Raw genomic sequence first — 23728 nt, 5'->3', positions numbered from 1 at the left:
TGAAGTATTCTAAAACGCATTCAGACCTGTCAATGTTAAGCTCCCTCTTCAATTTCAATTTGAGCCCCAGCACATTCTTGATTATGCAGTTATTAATTACAGGGCTGGAAGCTGTTTTTGTTCTCAGGACGCTTACTTCATTCAGTTCACAGAACAGACAATACCAAAGGAATAAAAAAAAAAAAACACAAAACTCTTTTTACTTTTCTTTAGTTCCCTGTAGGATCCTTCTTGTCCCTCATCCAGGGGATGCACTGAAGATAAGATGTTGTTCATCTCAGAATCCTTTCAGTTTGTCCCCACAGTGCTCGCTCTCTTTCTCTTCCCTTGACCTGTCTCACAACTTATCACATAGGGAAACACTATCCATTCCTTTCACGGATGTGGAAAGGAGAAATATTTCAGTTAAAATTTGAAAAGAACTGGTAAACATGGCAGTGGTTCAAAGCCGTCATGGCAATAAGTAGCCCTTCAGTGTTGTTGTAGTGGGCAGATCACGGAGCCAACTTCCACATCGCAGGAGGGCCCTCCCTTACACTTCAGACTGTGAAATCAAAGAGGGTGCCTTTCCCCTCTTCCTTTTTAATTTTGGAGACGGTGACACAGACAAGTATTCAATAGAAATTTAATTGAGCATGGTGCTGGCACGGATTTGTTCTAGTCTCACATATTGAAAGCTTTAGTCTGCATTCAATGGTAAGGAAAAACGCACCCAAACTACTATAATACATAAAACAAGAAGCAATTTACTTTGCAATTAGCTTTACACTTTTTTTCTGTGCAATTACTGGAGACATTTAGATACGAGCTTTCTTCCTTACAAGCAGACTTTAACTGAAGAGTTTAATTATATGCTAAGCGAAAAAATGTTTTCTCCAATATTTTCTTCTGAAACCTGCATTGAATACTTAATCCTGTGTTTATGAGAGTGAAATCTGCTGCTATGGATACAGCGAGGTCAACGTTTCAATGTTGTTATTTTCCTATGCTGTGTTAAAGGAGATGGTAGGATAATATTTTTGTTTCAACAAAAATATCTTAGAAAGTGTAACATATTTTAAATGCATATGTAAAGCATTTTATTTAATATTTCTCTTTCAAGTACAAGAATTATAACAAGGTCCAGTCTAGCAGCACTGAAGAAACACCTCGTCTGTAATAGAACTTTGCTTCCATTTTCACCTGATGCTATAGAGTGTTTTACAAATATTAATTAAGCTGCACAAAAATCCTATGATAATCCTCAAGGTGACCCCAAAAAAGAAAAAGAAATGTTTTATACTTTTTACAAAGTGCAAAAAAAGACTGAATAGCTTTTCAAAAAAAAAAGCTGCAATTTTCTACTTGTTCCTTGTAAAAGAAAAATGAGTAATGTCAATTTCTATCTATCTATCCTGCTTTTTGAAGAACTTCAGAACAATAAATTCGTTTAATTGAAAGAATAATGCTAAAGAATGTCTCCTCCAAACTGGCTGTTAGGCAGTTGAGTTAAATAACCATTCTAACTCAACTTTAAAATACTTTCCCTATCAATTACTCAGTTTTTACTTTCTTTTTATCATTGTATCATAATCCTTCTAATTTTCCTACTACCTACAGCATTCAAGAAAGGGCTACACAAAATAAAAAATAGCACAACTTTTAAAAAAGCTGCACATAATGCAAATACATCCAGTCTTCTTTCTTTTACACGAATAAAGAAAACCAGCAGAAAACCTCACCCCATTTCTTCCCGTTACTGATACTTATTATGCTGAATCTTTTACCTCTCTCTCTTTCTCCCTCCATAAAAGAAACTTCACTCAACCAGGTAACATTTCTCTGAAAAGCACAAGCCAAGATAAATCTGCAATTTCCAAATAGCTCAAAATATTTAATCATTTTATCACAGGACTACAGCACAGGGAGAGCCTGACTGAAGCGAAAGGCGCTGGCATTTCAACCCAATTGTTTATTTTTCACTGAAACTGAACCAGGAATGGTAACTGTTAGTCCTGAATGTTCATTGCTACAGAGAAGCACAGTGAGGGATAGGACAAGTCTCACAGGGCTCCTGCCCAAACATCCTGGGTGTTTTGCTGTTTGTTGCAAACAAATTATTGTAACTAGCAAAGTGCCTGGCTTTGTGATGTGAGCAAAAACAAAGGGCCATGAGCTCTCAGTCCTCAATCTTACTGCACTCTCCCGTGCAGCCTTGTTCAACTAACTTTTTTGTGTCAAATTCCTCATCTCTAACACTGGACAAGCATATTTCCTCAGGTGGCTGTTGTTAGGACTCATTAGGGTTTCTTCAGCACTTTAAAATAATATTTACAACACTGAGAACATAAATAGAGGTTTTGTTAGCATTTTAGAATGATGCCCAAAAATGTTCTATATAGTACCATTTTATTTTTTAAACTGGCTTTTTTTTCACACAAATGCTTTGAAATTATGGAGACATTTGAATGCATTTTTATCCTCACCAACCTGTGATGTGTTTTTCTTTAGCAAAAGATAGAAAAGTCTGAAATGCTCGTTTCCAAACAGTGTGTAAAAGAACAAACTCAGTGATTATTTTAGGCCAAAAAAAAATTCTCAACCTCAGAAATAAAACCAACTTTTGATTGCAAAAGCAATTAAAAAATTACTGGTGAGAATAAAACTTCAGGGAAAAAGCAGTATCTGTTAGCGGATGCTAGAAGGCTACAAGGCTATTCAGCTTTTCTAAACAATAAGAAATTACTGAAAAGCTAGAAAACTCCCAAGAAACTCACTTATAGATGATTGAATAAATCAAATTTTTAATCCTCTTATTACGAAACTGATTTTAATACATTTAATTCCTAAAAATGTATTTTAATTTTAAAACCCATTAATTTTTAAAGAATTAGAAATAAGCTAAAAAGGAAAATTAGAAAAACACATTAGGAGCCAAATCTTGGTGTGATTAATGAGGTTGTTTCATTAACAGCAGAACTTAAAGTCTAAATCTATAGCACTCAGCAACTGATTAAGTTATTGCAAAAATAGAATTTAGTGAAACAGAGAAATGATCCAATTGAAAAGACTTTCTTCAGTTATTATACATCCTTTGGCAGGATCAAACATATCTTCCAAACTTGCTATTGATTGCAAAGTAACATCAAATGGGATCTGAAAAAACAGGAAAAAAATACCAAATAAATAACTTTATGAAGCTTCTAGGTACCAAAAAGTACATATATACAAATAATGCCATATTAAAGCCAGATTTTTGACCTACAACCAATGAATAAGTTAGAAGTATTCATTGCCTCCGTATAAATTTGTGGTTAATGACATCTCCTGCAGGAAACTAGTAAAACAGGATTAAGGGGAGGAAATTTCTATGAACAGTCTTGCTCACAAAGTTTATCCTGATCATCTGTAAGTGAAATGAAGATATCAGACAAGAGCATCAGGACTGATGAGTAATTTGGAAGGCTTTTCGTAAGATGAGAATTTGAAAGAATTGAGCTAACTGTAAAAGATGAAACAGAAGGCAATGATAAGCTGGTTTGTATGTCCATTGGACATGGAGAGAACTGTTTAGCTGATTTAGATATTAAAAAATAACTAAAGGAAGAGAAGCTTGGAACAGGCTGTCTAGGGAGATTAATTTTTAATGCAAGTTTTTTATTTATAAATTTACTTTCAAGAGTGGAACTCCCAAACACTATGCTTTATTATCTCCCTCAAGAACATAGCTATTCATGAAATAGCTTTAAAAACAAACCATCTGGTCAATTTTTATTCTTAAAACATGAACAATCAAATAGTTTTAAGTGAATAATTAAAAAAAAAATGCACTTTTTCCACTTAGAAATATAATTCACTGCTGAATCAAAAGCACCATAAGACACATGAACAGCAAAAAAGAGAATCAAAGAAGAGAAGCTGGAAACATGATAGGAGTTAAAAGTATGACATCTCAGAGAATGAGAAAACAAATACCACAAATTAGAACTGACTTTGTCTAATTAATTCATAAGAAGAAAGCAAGAAGTGTGTGGTGGGGAAAATGATGTAAAACTGTATATAAGCAATGTATCTGCTGCGTTCTCCTGGATGCTCAAAACCAAACGGAATGTACTGCCCTATGGTATATATCATCCCACTCTGAGCTTTCCATCTGTAGCCAAGAAGACTGGGTAAGGCACACATACAACTTATTTGAAAGTTTGAAAATGCTACTTAGAAATATGCTATACATAATGAACAGCTGAACACACTACAAGTTCTGTTGGCTTCAGAGAAGAATGAAGATACTCAGCATCTTAAAGGATTAGGCTTCACTTGCTCAACCAAATCTTCCGTATCTAATAGTATCTTAGTTTGAAGCCTCTATCTGAAACTTTGTGATGAAAAGCCCATTGTTCCACCTGTTGAAATGTTGTAGCTTGTTGTGGCATTTAGCCAGGATAAAACAGAGCAGTTAACATCATATTCTTACTGGAAGGACACCACTAAATCTGCTCACTCACTTTCATCATTGACCCACGAATCAAAACAGGCAAAGTGAAGAAGGATTCACAAGAATTTAAAACAGGTCCAGGAAGTCCACATGATACTATGAAAGCTCAGCTGTACCTTTCCCTAGGTGTCTGTCAAGCCTCTCTGCCATGGAAGATATGGAATATTTTGCTATGGATATCTCCTAGGTATCTGTCATGGAATATTTTCCTATGGATATTTCCCTAGGCATCTCTCTACCATGGAAGATATTTCAGTGGGACTGTGAAAAGTATAGCTTTGCAGAATGAATGTCTATGGATTTTGATGCATTGATAAATCCAGACTGAGTGATATGAAGATCTGGGAGTCATTTGGGAGAGACCTTCAGGATGGATGATAAGGGGTGGCAAGAATCACAGAATCACAGAATCAACCAGGTTGGAAGAGACCTCAGGGATCATCGAGTCCAACCGTTGCCCTGACACCACCCTGTCAACTAGATCATGGCACTAAGTGCCATGTCCAGTCTTTTCTTAAACACATCCAGAGATGGTGACTCCACCACCTCCCTGGGCAGCCCATTCCAATGTCTAATAACCCTTTCTGAAAAGAAATTCTTCCTGATGTCCAACCTGAACCTCCCCTGGCGCAGCTTGAGGCTGTGCCCTCTTGTCCTATCGCTAGTTGCCCGGGAGAAGAGGCCGACTCCCACTTCACTACAACCTCCCTTCAGGTAGTTGTAGACTGCAATAAGGTCACCTCTGAGCCTCCTCTTCTCCAGGCTAAACAACCCCAGCTCCCTCAGCCATTCCTCGTAGGTCAGACCCTCCAGACCCTTCACCAGCTTGGTCGCCCTCCTCTGGACTCGCTCCAACACCTCAACATCTTTCTTGAAGTGCGGGGCCCAGAACTGGACACAGTACTCAAGGTGTGGCCTCACCAGTGCCGAGTACAGAGGGACGATCACTTCCCTAGACCGGCTGGCTACACTATTCCTAATAGAGGCCAGGATGCCATTGGCCTTCTTGGCCACCTGGGCACACTGCTGGCTCATGTTTAGCCAGCTGTCGATCAGCACCCCCAGGTCTCTTTCCTCTGGGCTACTTTCTAACCACTCTTCCCCCAGCCTGTAGCGCTGCATGGGTTGTTGTGGCCCAAGTGTAAGACCCGGCACTTGTTCTTGTTGAACCTCATGCCGTTGGTCTTGGCCCATCTATCTAACCTGTCCAGATCCCTCTGTAGGGCCTTCCTACCCTCCAGCAGATCGACACTCCCACCCAGCTTGGTGTCATCTGCAAATTTGCTGAGGGTGCACTCAATCCCTACATCTAGATCATCTATAAAGATATTGAATGGTGCAATATGTGTAAAAGGGAAGTATATACTCCTAGGTACCAGACTGCAGGATGCACAGGACAGCATTACAGAGTCTCTCTTCTATAATAGGCTACCAGCCAAACTGTTCCCAGATAAAACTCATGATGCTTTTCTCCTAGGAAGAGCTACCTGACTGGAAAAGAAGAGTACAGTGGATGCCTTATACATTATCATTCCATTGTGAACAATTACAAGCAAGATATTTGCTGATTAGTAGGGGGTTGATATGTTACGGTGGATTCCAAAATCTTCCTTGGAGTTCCTTGAGCCCTGGCAGCTGTGGTCCTCTCCTGGTCCCCCTAGGGTGGCTGAGAACACTGAATGCTGCTGCTCGCTCTCGGCCAGTTCCCATAGTCTCCTCTGGGATATTGACTACAACTGAGTAACAAGATGAATACAACAGCATGGACAAAAAAATAGCGTGCTGTCTCCAAGGGCATGTCATAGGCAAGGCAGAGAAAGTTAAAGAAAATAGAAGAAAAGCTTGAATAACTGTAAAAACACAGGGAGGGGAGGGAAGGAAATTGCATTTGGCAATTGCATCACGGCAATTCACTGGAGTCGGCGTAAACAATGACCAGAGAATGGTGAATAAACCAGATGAACCCATTGTGAGTGAGACTACTTTTTAATACATTTTTGTATGTATAAAAAGATGACTCTAAAGAACAGTGAAGATATTCAGAGTTTGTAATCATGCACATTGGTATTTTATTTGTAGAGATGAAAAAATAAAACCCAAACAGAAAGCCCAACAAATGTATGAGAAAAAAATAGGAAGATACTTTGTGGTATAATCCATGTTTCAGTTTAACTGAACAACTATTTTCTTTTAGAAAACAGGTTTTTACTATTAATGAGAACAGCGTACCTCAGTTAATGGCAAGGACAGGGCTGGAACAACAGACAGCAGTGCTTTGACTTCAGATAAACACCTTTTAGCCATTTCCTAATGGTATAAAACAAGAAAAAACTAATGCTGTACTATCAGTCTCCTCTGATAAGCTACCAGATGGCTTGGCTTTACAAATTTTTTCAGAACAATCAAGTTTTAGGTTATTCTAGTTGAATTCACAGCAAAATAAACTGTAGCTGATGAATATAAATTTTCTGCAACACAAATAATTGTTTGTTGTACAAATACAAGTGTCTAAGCCTTGCAGTTTCTACTGAGGCAAAATTGCCCCTTGCTCAGGTGTTAAATCCAGTGAGCGAGCGTACTTTTGGTACGTGTTTGAGGAAAACATTCTAAACAAACACTCTGACAAGATTATATTTATACATGTATAATGCATGGCATGTTAATCCTATTAGTATTCTAAACATTGTTTTTTCCAATTACTGACATATATTAATGAAAGTTTGAGCAAAACCCTTCAGGTAATCAGAAACACCCACTAAAGGACAGCTCTGTCTACCCTCCTGAAAACACTGTGATTGGCCAGAACATCATTTGTTGTCCAAGCTGGCCAAAATACAGCCTCGTAATAATGGCACAGTGCACAATTGTCACTGTTTCACAGCATCCATCAGACAAAATGACAGCCTCTACATCATTAATCATTTCATATAATAGATATAAAGAGAATCCTGTCACATGATAAATGTCTCCCACTTTGAAAATAAACGTCTGTTTTGCCTTGGCATTTATCAAGCAGCAGTTATGCTGTGGCAACATTCTATTCCAATGACATTATCTCAAACAGACCACATGGAAAATTCTGAAATTACCTCTTTTGTGTGTGTGTGGGGGGGAGTTACTTGGTTGCGGACCATATTCAGCCTTGCTAATGAAAAGAGGAAGGTGGTGTAGAGAAAATGAAAATAAATTCACTGCCAGTTTTAGTCCTCTCTCAATAATGTTATTAGAAGGTTCTTATTTCAGAAATCATCAGTGCCCATTTTGCATTGAAGATGTGTAACTGATTTTTAAAAAGCACTTTTGGGTTGATCGCCATGCTAATTTAACACTATGCCAAGCATTTTCAGATGTAGATTACTGTAAATTAGGCATCAATCTTCAAATCTATGGACCTGAACATATATCCTTTATTTTCAAGTGGAAGGTTGAAGATGCCTTATATTTCTGTAAAGTGATAAGCAATATATAAGGAAAATAAAAAGTTGAATATTAAGTGAAAAGTGAAAATATTTCAACATTTCTTGCAAGAGGTGAGGGAACTTTTATCTTTTATGTCTGCCTTCCAAGTTACCTGTCATTTATTTCCTCAAAACAGACATCTTAAATAAAAGACTGTCAGACATGTTTAAGAGCAGAACTGTTTTCACTTACTTCTGTTTTTTCATCAAGATGCACTTTTGCAACATTCATTTTGGGTTTTTTTGAATGAATTATTTTCAAGGTTTCACTTTGTTCAAGAAAACTTGTAGGTTCTGAAGCTGAAGACAAGCTTTTAGAACTTTGCATCAACATTTCAACTTCCTGCTTCAGATTAGATAATTTCTCCCACAAAGAAATAACTCTGAAACACAAGATTTTTCATTATTGATGTTATAAAACAACAATATTTGTTGTTTCCATGTTATAATTAAACCGATCTAGCTTTTATTACATATTGATTAGGTTCTACATTTTCTTTCATTTCAAGAGTGATCTCATAATTTTATAAAAAGAAGTTTTCCATTAAAGAAAGTGGAAATATGGAATGCATTCACTTTTTGCATTAAAGATGGTAAGAAGTATTTTAAGTATACTTCTCTAAGAAAAGGTTTTCTCATCCAACCAGCACAAGGTGGGCTGACAACCTAGGTGGCAAGGGCTGCAACTCTTCTTGGCCCGTTAGTCCTTCCCTGCCACCTGCTCAGCAGTTCCAAAAATTCTGGGGCTAGATGAATGACAAGGAAGAAATAATGAAAAGTGCCATAGGATGTAAAATGAAGGGCTAAGTCTGGGGCTACACCTGAGAAAAAATATTGCATGCTCAGAGCTGTAATATGGGATGGAGAAAGTAGCTGATCCAGTGAGAGAATCAGAATAACTGCTGGGACTGCTTCTTAGATTTGCTAGTGTTTTCTTATGTTGCTATGCCAGTGTAACTAACTGTTACTCAGTACTTTAAGAATCAAAACTAAAATGCTAATGTACTGAAAAGGCATATGTTTGGATGGGTTTAACACTGTGTAAAACATCTTACAGTTTTTAGAGTGAAAAATCTCTGAAAAGTGAAAATGTATGCTTTTAAAGACTTACAGCTCTTTGATATTTTGTACTTTATTTTCTTTCATCCTAAATGGTTGACTGATCTTTAATATAGCATGAAATAACAGGATAAAGTCAGTGATTATTTACCTAGCTAAGGGAATCCACAAGTAGCCTGAAAACATAGACGTTGAACGGAAAATCTTCATGTTGCTAATCTTGATAGGCTTTGTATTGTAAGCATAAAGCAGCAAAACCTGTAAAAGATATGGAATAGGTAAGCTATAATGTAGTATGGTATAGTAGACCTGAGCCATTTCAGTAATACTAGATTATAACAACTATCAAATACAGTGTACTGAAGAAGACTTAGATAACTGACTTTCAAAAAACGGAGGAATGTCACTTCGTATGAATTTGTACTCTATTCAGTTTTTATAGGTGTTAAAACAATTTAATTATGGATAGAATTTATATGAGTTTGTAAATTAGTTATACCCTATAGAGTCACCACCAAAATCCTAGTCTTGTCCTGATCCTCGTCAATCAATCCCACTTATGCTCATGTCCAAAGGTCCAACTTCAGGTGGGCTGAACAGAGAGCTTTTACTGAATTTCCAAAGGCTCTATGTAATTATTTACATTTGCTCTACGGCGTTGTGCATGGCTGTCATCATACTAGGTTCAAATTCATGAAGTGCATATAACTCACCACTCTAATAAAGCTGTATCAATATAAGAGCACAAGAAAATGAAATAGAATGCTCTCATCTTTCACTGAATTAATTTGCTATTGTGATTGAAAATATGCTTCCTAGTGGTAGCTGAATATTTTGACTACATGGAGACTGTCAAGAATATGGTATTCATATATTAGTCATTTTCAAGAGCTGTCCAGGGGCGGATCAGGAGCGAGTTGAGAGTTTGTGGGTGCGAATTAAGGGGCAGGCTGGCAGGGGTGATACTGTTGTGGGTGTCTATTACAGGCCACCGGATCAGGATGAGGAGGGTGATGAGGCCTTCTACAGGCAGCTGAGAGCAGTCTCACAGTTACAGGGCCTGGTTGTTGTGGGGGATTTCAACTACCCTGATATTTGCTGGGAGGCCTACTCAGCCAGCCATCCTCAGTCCAAGAGGTTCCCCCAGTGCATTGATGATAACTTTCTGATGCAAATGGTGGATGAGCCAACTAGGAGAGGAGTGCTGCTGGATCTTATCCTCACTAACAAGGAGGGTCTGGTTGAAGAGGTGAAGGTTGAGGGCAGCCTTGGTTGTAGTGACCATGAGATGGTAGAGTTCAGGATCTCATGTGGCAGGAACAGAATAGCTAGCAGAATCACAACCCTGAACTTCAGGAGGGCCAACTTTGGCCTTTTCAAGCAATTGCTAGGGGAAATCCCATGGGACAGGGTACTAGAAGGTAAGGGGGCCCAAGATAGTTGGTTAGCATTCAAGGACTGCTTCTTCCGAGCTCAAGATCAGAGCATCCCAACAGGTAGGAAGTCAAGGAAGGGTACCAGGAGACCTGCATGGTTAAACAGGGAACTGCTGGGCAAACTCAAGTGGAAGAAGAGGGTGTACAGATCATGGAAGGAGGGGCTGGCCACTTGGGAGGAATATAAGTCTGTTGTCAGAGGATGTAGGGAGGCAACTAGGAAAGCTAAGGCCTCCTTGGAATTAAACCTTGCAAGAGAGGTCAAGGACAACAGAAAGGGCTTCTTCAAATACATTGCAGGTAAAGCCAACACTAGAGGCAATGTAGGCCCACTGATGAATGAGGTGGGGGCCCTGGAGACAGAGGATAAAAAGAAGGCGGAGTTACTGAATGCCTTCTTTGCCTCTGTCTATACTGCTGGAGGCTGTCCTGAGGAGCCCCGGACCCCTGAGGCCCCAGAAGAAGTCAGGATAGAAGAGGAATCTGTCTTGGTTGATGAGGGCTGGGTCAGGGACCAATTAAGCAACCTGGACGTCCATAAATCCATGGGCCCTGATGGGATGCACCCGCGGGTGCTGAGGGAGCTGGCGGAAGTCATTGCTAGGCCACTCTCCATCATCTTTGCTAAGTCGTGGGCAACGGGAGAGGTGCCTGAGGACTGGAGGAAAGCGAATGTCACTCCAGTCTTCAAAAAGGGCAAGAAGGAGGACCCGGGTAACTATAGACCGGTCAGCCTCACCTCCATCCCCGGAAAGGTGATGGAACAACTTGTTCTTGGTGCTGTCTCTAGGCACATCAAGGATAGGGGGATCATTAGGGGCAGTCAACATGGCTTCACCAAGGGGAAGTCATGCTTAACCAACTTGATAGCCTTTTATGAGGACATAACCCGGTGGATAGATGATGGTAAAGCTGTGGATGTGGTCTATCTTGATTTCAGTAAAGTGTTTGACACGGTCTCCCACAGCATCCTCGCAGCTAAACTGAGGAAGTGTGGTCTGGATGATCGGGTAGTGAGGTGGATTGTGAACTGGCTGAAGGAAAGAAGCCAGAGAGTGGTGGTCAATGGGACAGAGTCCAGTTGGAGGCCTGTGTCTAGCGGAGTCCCTCACGGGTCGGTACTGGGACCAGTTCTATTCAATATATTCATTAATGACTTGGATGAGGGAACAGAGTGCACTGTCAGCAAGTTCGCTGATGACACAAAACTGGGAGGAGTGGCTGACGCGCCGGAAGGCTGCGCAGCCATTCAGAGGGACCTGGACAGGCTGGAGAGTTGGGCAGGGAGAAACTTAATGAAATATAACAAGGGCAAGTGTAGAGTCATGCATCTGGGCAAGAACAACCCCATGTATGAGTACAAGTTGGGGACAGACCTGTTGGAGAGCAGCATAGGGGAAAGGGACCTGGGGGTCCTGGTGGACAACAGGATGACCATGAGCCAGCAGTGTGCCCTTGTGGCCGGGAAGGCCAATGGCATCCTGGGGTGTATTAGAAGGGGTGTGGTTAGCAGGTCAAGAGAGGTTCTCCTCCCCCTCTACTCTGCCCTGGTGAGACCGCATCTGGAATATTGTGTCCAGTTCTGGGCCCCTCAGTTCAAGAAGGACAGTGAACTGCTAGAGAGAGTCCAGCGCAGAGCCACGAAGATGATTAAGGGAGTGGAACATCTCCCTTATGAGGAGAGGCTGAGGGAGCTGGGTCTCTTTAGCTTGGAGAAGAGGAGACTGAGGGGTGACCTCATTAATGTTTATAAATATGTAAAGGGCAAGTGTCATGAGGATGGAGCCAGGCTCTTCTCAGTGACATCCCTTGACAGGACAAGGGGAAATGGGTGCAAGCTGGAACACAGGAGGTTCCACATAAATATGAGGAAAAACTTCTTTACGGTGAGGGTGACCGAACACTGGAACAGGCTGCCCAGAGAGGTTGTGGAGTCTCCTTCTCTGGAGACATTCAGAACCCGCCTGGACGCGTTCCTGTGTGATATGGTCTAGGTAATCCTGCTCCGGCAGGGGGATTGGACTAGATGATCTTTCGAGGTCCCTTCCAATCCCTAACATTCTGTGATTCTGTGATTCTGTGTGAGTTGTCTCTGGATCTCTAATGATCTGTAAGGTCCTGCTAAAGTAACCTGCAAAACTGTATTGAAAAGTACATTGTTTGCACTAACTTCACAGGGCTTCTATCATCTTACTAATAGAGATGAAAAGGGTCTAGTAGAAATTTTGACACTGATCTGCTATGCCAAAAAGTTTGAAGATCATGGATTTCTCTTTCAGTAGCAGAAATTTTACCTACATGCTGTTCTCTTGTTTAAAAATAAAACAAATCCCATGTCCTAGTCTCTTGCTTTCCTGCAACCCTCCAGTCTCTTTCATCTTTCATGTTTAGTCTGATTTCTTAGGGAAATGAGGTTTACAAGATCCTATTTTCCCTGTATATGTGTATCTTTGCTTTTCCGACAGCCTCCCACCAAACAGTATTGTTTGAATGTTTTGGTCAACTCTAATCAAACTTAACAGTTAAGAAGCTCAAGAAGTGACCCCATGTGAAACTCTTGAGGTTCTACAAAGCCAAGTACAAGATCCTGCACCTGGATCGGGACAATCCCCTATATCAGTACAGACCGGGGGTTGACGGGATTGAGAGCAGCCCTGCGGAGAAGGACTTAGGGGTACTGGTGGATGAAAGGCTGGACATGGACCAACAATGTGCGCTTGCAGCCCAGAAAGCCAACTGTATTCCTGACTGTATCAAAAGAAGCATGTCCATCAGGTCAATGGAGGTATTTCTCCCCCTCTACTCTGCTCTGATGAGACCCCACCTGGAGTACTGTGTCCAGCTCTGGGGTCCTCAGTACAGGAAACACATGGACCTGTTGGAGCGGGACGAGAGGACGGCCATAAAAATGATCAGAGAGCTGAAGCACCTCTCCTGTGAAGACAGGATGAGAAAGCTGGGGCTGTTCAGCCTGGAGAAGGCTCCAGGGAGACCTTATTGTGGCCTTTCAGTACTTAAAGAGGGCTTATAAGAAAGATGGGGACAGACTTTTTAACAGGGCTTGTAGTGGTAGTAATGGTTAAGGGGGTAATGGTTACAAACTAAATGAGAGTAGATTCAGACTAGGTATAAGCAAGAATTTTTTTACAATGAGGGTGATGAAACACTGGAACAGGTTGCCCAGAGAGGTGGTAGGTGCCCCATCCCTGGAAACATTCAAGGTCAGGTTGGACGGGGCTCTGAGCAACCTGATCTAGTTGAAGCTGTCCCTGCTCATTGCAGGGAGGTTGGACTAGATGACCTTTAAAGGTCCCTTCCAACCCAAATCATTCTATGATTCTGTGATTCTAAGACATAAGGACCTGCAAAGGCATGAATACAACATGGCCTGGAATCTCTAGATGGTCAACAAAGTCTTTCCTTGGCCTGCCACCAAAAAGCTGTCAGGGCATTCGTTTTGTCCTGCAAAGCAGGTTTGTAGCAGAGTAAATATATAGCTCCTTGCTGTCCAGCTTGCCAATCAGCGTATGTGTAATTCAGTAAAAAGCTGATCAGTCAGAACACATATTCATTGGAAATGAGACTTAATTTGTTCCAATACCTAAGGAACTGCTTTGGTGTAATTATACCTTAGTCTCAGTATCGTTTGATGGCTTTGCCAGAGAAGGAATGTACCACTGAATGTTAATTTCCTTATTTGAAGCATTTGCTGCCCTACTCTCTGTCTGACTATCTGCTTCTGTGATGACAGAAACTGGAGAAGCTCTTCTCACATGTGACATCTTTGATGTAATTTCAGTCATTTCAAGAGACATCTGAAACACAAATGAAAATTTTAAATTGTATTTTTTCTAGTGTAACATGCAAAATCTGTTATAATCTAGTGTCTACTAGAGTCAGAATGACTTTCACTCCTGCACAAATATATCCTTATTTAGATAAATGGGTAATTTTAAAAGGTGTCCATTTTACCAAGTTAAGGCTTTTCAAAGTTCGCATGATGAGAGATTTCTAAAGGTAATGCAAAGGACCTCTGGGCTGACTTAGAGACACCTACAGTGACAATGATTGTTACATTTGACTTATCTTCCTTATGGCATTATCTTTTTGCTGAAAGAGATTATTTGACATGATGACCATACAAAATTTAGTGCTGAAAAAGTAATTTGTCTGCTGTACATATTGATAATTAAAATAGTAATCTGAATGCTAGACAAAGGCTTTATTCATGTTTACCTATTTGTTTTCTCATTAGCTGAGCAACTAACAAAGGGTGATACCTATGGAAAATTCAGTCACTTAATTTGTGAGGAATTTTCATATGTCATATTTACTAAAATATATATGGAACATTAGCAGGCTATTCATCAAATAGTTACTGTTTGGCTGTCATTTACCAGGGATGCAACAGAGGAATACTGTCAACCAACATTCATTCATGAATAAAAGCCTTTTTTAAAATTCTAAAATATTTGATTTAAAGGCTGAATAGTGCCATACCATTTCTACTTTTTAAAGTGTTATGCAGATCTGCAAAGCACAGAGGAGGCCAAATTGTGACATTTGAGGGGAATGCTGAAGCTATTTGAAAAGGTCGTTAGTGTCTCCATCATTGATTCCAAAATCTGGACACTGAAAACAGCTGCCTGGGGAGTTAGTTCTTTTTTTAATTTTGAATGTTCATTGCTGAAACAAACTGGAGAATTTTACCCACTTTATTTTCAGAAAATACAGCTCGTGACCAATACAGGTCAGTAAATCCAGGTGAGCAGAAGATGGATTTTTCACAGTGACATCATCTTACTTCATAAAACCAGTTCCCATCCCACATCAAAATATGGTAGAAGTGAAGATAAAGATGAAGTCATGCACGCTCAAGTCATGCATTCGAGCATATGGATATGCCTTCAGTATGGCATGGGACAATTAACTGGGGATGATCCATGCCACATCATAGACTCTAAAACTCTGAGGCAGTGATTACAGTGGCCATAACCCATGGTATGCCATGAGGTGTGCATTGATCACCCACCTACTACAAGGATCTTCTACATTCGGGATCTTAGACTTAGTTTTGGCAATGAATCACATGCTAACCTGCTAGCATGGGGAGTGAACAGAATTATGAGAAACACATATATGGATGTGGGAACAACCTAATTTATGGCATTCCTCTGAACTAGACCTCTTAAAAGTCCATTTTACGATATATATTTCTTTTTAAAATGTGTGGTATGTTTTCTTTTTCACTGAACTTCATCTTTCATTATTTACATCATATTGAATCTTTTTGAGGAAGGATATTGCAACTGCTCTTGTCAAACTGGAGGGTTGCTGAATTACGTACATAAATATTTATCTATTCAACTTTCTCAAAAGCCTGAAAACAACAAACTGTCTTAGTGTTTCCAATCCTACATACTATCATGGAGTGGAATAAAAAACTAGCACGCAAAACGTAACAGGGCACACAATTTTAATTATGTTTAGGCCAAACCAGGACATTTCCTTAATGTAATTTGGATGCTTTGTTCAGCAGAGCTGAAAAAAACTTCAAGAGTCAAAAACAGAATTACAAAGACACATGTAAGCAAAACAACCTTGTATATAAAAATCATTCCTTCAAAAATAGTATCTGTTTGTACTGTTAAAAATCCCAGTATCAAATTACAGTAACATTTTTTAAAATCACTTACGCAGCCTTCTGAATAGTTAAAGCTTCTAAAAATGTTGTGATAAAAATCAATGAAGCTTAGAATTAAAAAATGTAAGAGCTTTATGCTTGTTAGCTGTCTATAACAGTGAAGCTAACACATGATTATGCAGCTTGCACCTGTCATGAACATGACAGTGAGCTCTGAAGCTTATTATTCTAGGACAGTGTAATACTAATTATGTCAAAAGAAGAGCAGACAGAGTAAAATAATTTTTGATATACGATGGCTGTTATAAATGTCACATACCATATATTTACAATTTATTCAGTGGCACAGTCAGCACTTTGTTAGGAAAAGAGTAATGATATGCTGTCCAACACTGCAGAAAGTTCACCAACTCTAGAAGAGCTACTTTCACAAAAGTATTTTAATTCATTTTTATAAGGTAACAAGTGCTCACTCCTCAAGGCTCCCCTGTCTCCATCTAATACTGAACATAAGAGGTAAAAAATAAACCATAGAGAGCAACCTGTCATTTTAATTTTTTAGTATTAGGATAATTATTAATGTGAGAAGTGGGATGGAGAAACTATGAAGACAATTATTTTTACATTGAATCTTCAAACACTTTTTACTACTCAATATTGAATACATATGCCATGGTCAGCATAGACTGCAGAATTCCAATTCAAGATTTCTCTGAGTAATGTAGTCTGAGCTGCCGATATTTGAAAGATCAAATAGGCTGTTTCCAAGCCAGAGATCTGAAAAGACTGGTTTTCTAGCCAGCTGATAATCAGTGAAAAAAATTGCCACACAAGGCCTTCAACAACTTTTGAGAAAATATAAATTAAATATTTTTTTTGAATCTTGTTTTTATTGTAGACTGAATTAACAATATAGAGGCTTGTACATAAAAATTACAAAGCAAGCACAGGGCATTTTTGGTATGAAACATGGAGATCTACAAGATTAAAAGCCTCAGTCCTACCAAATAACACAGCCAACTTAATTAACTAATAATGAAATCTTCTTAAATATCATTCTGCTTTCTAAGGTCTAAATACACTGGGCATGGGATAGAGAACATTTTTTCAGGAATGAATAACACAAGGATATTTTCATTTGTTGACTATGTCCTTCACTGCCTACACAGGATTTTGGTTTTGCACTGATCCTCTGCATAATGAATTTCATTCTTCTGTAGTGCTCTCAGAATAACACCATTGGAACTAGCAAGAATATGAGTGAAATGCAAGTATAATACATATTTTTGAAACATCAGAAAGAAAATAAGTACCTTTAAAGAATCAGCTGGCCTACCAAGTGGCAATTCTACATCACATAGCTCTTCTGGGACATTCTCAAGACAACACACTGAATATTCAGACAAATGTTTTTTAAGAAAGGAATGCATTTCTGCTATGCGTAGAACAATTCCTGTGTCAAAAACAGAACTAAGGTGTCCATCTCTTGCAGAGAATGATCGAGGTCCTGAGTTAGGGGCAGCTTTGAAAAGAGATTTTTATTACATCATCATTTGCCATTAAAAAGTAAAGTTTCTACAGCTACTCAATATTCATAAATTTCAAAAATATAGTAAAATATGTAAATCAATTCAACTTCAAATAAATGCATTTCCTACAATTATACTGCTGGTCCTTAAAAATTAATTACTAGGTTATCCTATTTGTATTGCGGTTTTTCACTGGAGATCTCATAATGAAACAAGCTCTGTCTGGACATTATAAAGTAGCATAAAATGAAAGGTGCAGTTTTGAGGTTTAGGTACTTAAATTTAGATATGTAAGCATCAGTATGTTCACCAGATGTCTAAGCACCCACTAGAATAAACACATATTTATTCAATACAGTCAAAAGAAACTCTAAGAGCTCTTAAGACCCTAATTTAGACAGCTAGTGGCTGATCAGCTGAGTCACTCCCTAGGCTCCATCATTGGTAACTACAGCTGAGACATAAATGCACGTTTTGACACCTACTTGTAGATACCTTACTGTCCTTATAGTTCTGTGGTGAAGTAGAATACTTTCATCTGGTGCTGCAAGGAAAAAACCCAACCCTCTCTGAAATTACTATTTTCAGAGTTCCTAATTTTAACTCTAGGCAGCACCTATATGTACAATCTAGTTCTGTTCTCACCTATCAGGTCATCACTTGTATATACAGTAGCTGGCCATCAGATGTGGATGCATATATTAGGGCCCTGAAATTAATGGATTCTTAGTCTGTTTGGAAGGTCCTGTCTGTTACCATCTTTTGTTTACAGTGAAATAAACCAATAATAACATCTGGGGTTTTAGTCAAAACACATCCAATAATGCTCAGCCTTCCCATTTACACTACACTCAATTCTCACAAACAGCCCTCAACCTGAACAGATTTATTTCTGCTGTAACTTAAGTCTGATGTATCTAGAACTAAAAATAAATATAGATTATGAATTTTTAAAAAATGCTTCAGATATAGTAATAGCAATTAAGTTTTGATGGATCCTTTTCCTGGATTCATGAAGGCTTATGAATAATTATGAAAAAACGTAATAATATCTTCACTTACAACACTTGTAAACTGACATAAATCTTGATTTCAGTGAAGATTTTTTTGCATGTATACAATTTAAAGGAACTCAAAATGAGACTATCTCAGATGATGGGCTTTCAATCTGACCCTGTTGGCCCCCAGGAACAGTATCTCACCTATGGCAGTTTTCTAGAAGGAAGAAAAAATTCATACCAAATAGAAGGTTCGTGTTATTAAGACTTTTTAAATAACTGTGGTAGCGAATTAAGTGAACCCATGTTATTGTCTCTTTCTTCTGGCTGGCCTTGATGGCCAGACTCCCTGTTCCTTCACTTTGGCTCTGCTTGTCTTGTGTGATTTTTTTGTTTTCAGTAGAAGATGCTCTGGGTCTTTCAGAGACAACATTGTATCCACCTGCAAATCCAATAACAGTTCAACAATACACATTAAGTGAATGGTTGCAATTCAAAAGCTATTTCTGCATTGTGTTGGAATTGACTAATCTGTAACTAAAAATGTAACTTGTGAACCTGGTTATGTTTTTCATAAGAGGAAAATTCTTTCTATTCCGCTTTAATATTAGTTGAACTAGTAAAGAAAATATTTCTCAGATCATGGCCAGGAATCTGACTGATCCTTGCAAGAAGCTAAAAGGGGTAGAGAGCCAGGTGCTCACTCTCTCTCTGAATTTAAATATAAACCCATTATTTCTATACATTGTTTGATAGCAGATATTTACTAAATGGAAACAGTACTAGGAGTCATCAGTCATAACTACAGCAGTTGAAATTCCCAGTTATATTGACCTGAACTCAGAAGACTGAGGTACTCTGAAATGTTTACTGTTAGCTTCAATCCAGTCCCTTTTAGATATTAAGCACAATGTCAATGAAATGTGTTCTTGACTATGGATTAAAAAAATCTTTTTGTTGTTGTTGCTGCCTAAAAGTTATACTTATGCAAAAAGAGGGGAGAATGTCAGTACAGTTATCACTATATCACTGCTTATATTCAGTTATTTTTCCCCTGATTTAATACATGGCTCTCTCAAAAGCCTGCACAATTCTTCTGCTCTGTTTCTCATTCTGAATTGAACAAACATTATGTTACAGTAATTCCTAATAGTAAACTTCCAGAAAATAATTATGTGTGCTTCTACAAAATCTGAATGCCTCCATTATTCCTGATATTTAACTGTCAATTGTAAGAACAGAACTTAGTTAAAATGGCCACTTTGTTTATAGATGAAACTTAAACAATGTGTTTCACTAATGGTTTTCCAGAAAATATTTAGCATGCTGTGCTGATCATTTCCATTTCAATTTACCTTTATATATTTTGGCCTACTATTGCTTTTCTACATTTTCTATTCTTCTTTGTATTGTCTAACAGAACTATCAGGAGAAACACCTGCTGCATTTGCTAAAAGAAAAAATGATCAGTAATTATAAGCAAATGGAGCTTGTACAAAACAATCAGACTGATGGAAAGTCTTAGCACACAACACTTGGTTTCATAAACCAATCAAAACACATATGTTTAAACACTGTACAGTAAGCAGACATTGCTCAGGTTCGCCAGCAACTATAAGGCAGAACAATTCAATTTTTGTCAGTCACTTGGGATGATTGAAATTAAGTCACTGAACCAAAATTTTATCAGTAAATTAATGGTTCCCAGCTGAAAAATAAATATGTATATTTTGCCTTAGTGTTTATATAACAACTGGCAACCATTATCCCACAATTCCTAGTTTCATTGATTTTTTTTTTGATCAGACATCCATTTCAACTCCATTAGCAGCAAAATAAATGCAGAAGTTAGAAATAAAGCAGGCAAAGGCAAAGTTCTACCAAACTAATGGAAGCGTCTCCAAATGACAATCCATTGGACTGGAAAGACAGTGCAATTTTTTTTATTATACTGACTTTGGCTTTTAGAATACAGTCCCCAGGCAGATAACTCTGCAAGAGTTTGGGTGTGTTGGTTTTGATGTTTGGGGTTTGTTTTTTTTGGGGGGGGGAGTTGCAGGGGGCAGGGATAGACAAGCTATTGCAAAATCAAAAGAAAAACTTAAAATCTCCAAGGAAAAGCTAATATACCTGGGGAAAAAAATCTGTTCTAAATCAGTGTTTGGAAAAAAAAGCAGTGATGACTGAAAGGGGGGCCAAGACCTACTCTAGAAGTCTGGGGAAGTCCTGTGACAAAGGTCCATCTGTTTTTCTAAAAGTAGGGCAGTATGTGCACTCTGTCTGTCTGAGCCACAGTATGCAAACAATCCAATTTTTCTTAACCCATTGAACGCATGAACAGGCTGATATTTAAGGACCCATTAGGTCTACTCAATATTTTGTACTGCTATGCAGGACAAGGATTTTGCTTTTACTTCCAAATTTGACTTATATTTTTTCATAAATGAAAATTAGATATGAAATATATTACTAGATTACATGGCATATATAGTTTATGAGTTATTTAATGTTCCAATATTACTAGGTATAAAGGAATACCAGTTAAGAAATCTCTGTACGAAGCAAGAAGATCCATGGAAGCAAATTCTGGGATTTTCTGTTGCACTGCATCCTTCATGCTGTGCTCTTTAACACTCTTCATTCCAATTAATAGCTGAGAAGCAAGCACAGCTTCACTGACCTAAAAATAATATTTATTTTATTCAGAACCAGTTCACTACAATATTTATACAGATTTTAAAATCTGAGAGTAGCAAGATGATGACAAAAAATTAATTATTCAACTTAATATATTTTTAAAAGTCAGGAAAATATTCTATTTCCCCCTGAAATATAGTACAGACTGTACTTAAATAAATCATTACTGCTGACAGCTTAATTACTACATAAGTGATTTCAAATCACATGTCCTCACCTGGATGCCACTGATGTCTACCCACATGTCAATACATGTGCACACATATCAGGCAGTGTGCTGTTTTATTTGCACTGAATCAAAGTTGAGGCAAACAGAGTCAGATCTGTCCTAGAGAGATTAAATGTACTACTCAGATAGTGTCCATTTTAATTTTCTCAAATAAGACCCATGCCAGAAATTTCAGGAAACCTTAATTCTTGTCTTTTTTGCATTGTCTTGTCTGCTTGTGTAACTAGCATACAATGAAATTAAAAAAAAAACAAACACAAAACTCTTCAGAATATTGCACCAACCTGAGCAGCTGCTCTTACTGCAATCCAGGCTTGTAGTTTATAGCCTTCTGATTTCAGAGCCGCCTCAGGAGAAGAAGAGAGTTCTCCAGAAGAGATCTAAAATTATACACCAGTTCATAATTAGGATTCTAAAGGTATTATGGTAAAATATATTTAAAAATAGAAAAAACTCCTCGTACTTACAGAATTATTGTTTTATTTGTAAGTTGTAAAAATCAGTATTGATTGTAAATCCACAGATTAATTGCTAAAATTGAAAAAAATTATCCAGAACATACTAATTGGCTGCTCCTATAAAAATTTTCTCAGAGCAGCTCATACTATGGTCACTATTGTGTATAGTTTTGCTATAATTTTCCATTTTCTGGAATCTTAATTACCTCTTTCTCTTATGTTACGCATTACGCTTTGAATCTATGGCTTGTAGCCATAGAACGTAGTTAAAGCCTTTTACGTTTCTTATGCTGTCACTCATATTTGTACTAAAAAATTGAAATCTGGTAAAGTATAAATATTACCACTTAAAAAACAGGTTTGAATGTTATGTTTTCTTTTCAAGGCACAAATTAATTTGTACATAATTGGAAATGAAAACACTGTTGGCTCTGTTCCTTCCTATTTGATACAGAAAAATATTTTAAATGTTATCATACAATGCAATAAATATGAGAAATAACATCAAACAAGATAAAATTCTACTGCTGTACTATATGATTCCTTTGTGTGATTTTTCTAGTAGGATTTTCAGTATCAGTATGATTTATACGTCAGTGTAATAATCTGGCACAATGCACAATGTTTCCTGCTTTGAGGAGGCCACTACCCAAAAGACAGAAAACATACGTTTGTTTTGGAAGGCACCATCTTATCTGTCTGTGACACATCCTCATTATCTGTAGCAAAATGCAAATACAATAGTGCTATTTCAAGGTATGATCTTCTTATTAACCTGTAAGAAATAACACACAGACCGATCAATGTTACTATCAAAGTAAGCATTACAATGATACAATCTGACTCCTGCATAAGACTAGCCAGACAGCCTCACCAAATAAATCATTCATCCTCATCATCTGCTTGAAGTGTATGTTCTTTCAGAAAGCCATGTGATCCTGTTTTAAAGTCTCAGTGAGTCTAAAAACTCCCTATGGTATGCTTAACAAATAACACATTGATTTAAGAGTATGTCAAATCTAATTTGCAACAAATATTCCATAAATAAATTGCAAATGTTTAGTAAGAAAACTGTAATTCTGCAAGGGAAGTGATATTTCTGTACAGAATCTGTATGGGTTCCTCTTTTTTTCTTCAAGTTAAGGTATATATCCATTGTCCTGGTTTCCCTGAAACATAAGTGGCTGAATTTGGATATGGGTCTTCAGTCAAATTCTTCCAAGAATCAGCAAAAACACCCACAGTGACCAAAACAGTCTTTCATTTCTTCATTGGGCTCAGCTGAGGAACCTTCTCAGTTCTGAGTACTGTACCAGAATACTCTACATCTTCAGACAGACTGTGCTCACCAATTCTTCTCCTCCTATACTTCCTTCTCCTTTCAGTTATTTTTGCAGTGCTATTATAAACCAGGCAAAAATCATAGAATCACAGAATCATGGAATAGTTTGGTTGGAAGGAACCTTTAAAGGCCATCTAGTCCAACCCCCCTGCAATGAGCAGGGACATCTTCAACTAGATCAGGTTGCTCAGAGCCCCGTCCAACCTGACCTTGAATGTTTCCAGGGATGAGGCACCTACCACCTCTCTGGGCAACCTGTTCCAGTGTTTCACCACCCTCATTGTAAAAAATTTCTTCCTTATATCTACTCTGAATCTACCCTCTTTTAGTTTAAAACATTACCCCTTGTCCTACAGCTGCAAGCCCTGTTAAAAAGTCTGTCCCCATCTTTCTATAAGAAAGCC

At 38.2% G+C, this 23728-nt stretch overlaps 1 protein-coding gene across 1 annotated transcript in view; it reads right to left on the bottom strand.

Moving 5' to 3' along the window:
• Nucleotides 1-3015: 3015 nt before the first annotated feature.
• The window catches only part of CFAP54 (cilia and flagella associated protein 54), a 123303-nt gene continuing 102590 nt past the window's right edge, over nt 3016-23728 (bottom strand). The window contains 10 exon segments of the mRNA XM_068401872.1: nt 3016-3135; nt 6704-6781; nt 8126-8315; nt 9143-9249; nt 14057-14242; nt 17385-17593; nt 18840-19040; nt 21137-21278; nt 21809-21904; nt 22652-22757. Of these exon segments, the coding sequence (XP_068257973.1) occupies nt 3016-3135; nt 6704-6781; nt 8126-8315; nt 9143-9249; nt 14057-14242; nt 17385-17593; nt 18840-19040; nt 21137-21278; nt 21809-21904; nt 22652-22757 (1435 nt within the window).

This window comes from Nyctibius grandis, chromosome 5, assembly GCF_013368605.1.
Source record: "Nyctibius grandis isolate bNycGra1 chromosome 5, bNycGra1.pri, whole genome shotgun sequence".
In the NCBI taxonomy this organism is placed as follows: domain Eukaryota; kingdom Metazoa; phylum Chordata; class Aves; order Nyctibiiformes; family Nyctibiidae; genus Nyctibius; species Nyctibius grandis.
The sequence above is the reverse complement of the archived record's forward strand: the minus strand, read 5'-3'. Positions and strand labels throughout refer to the sequence as shown.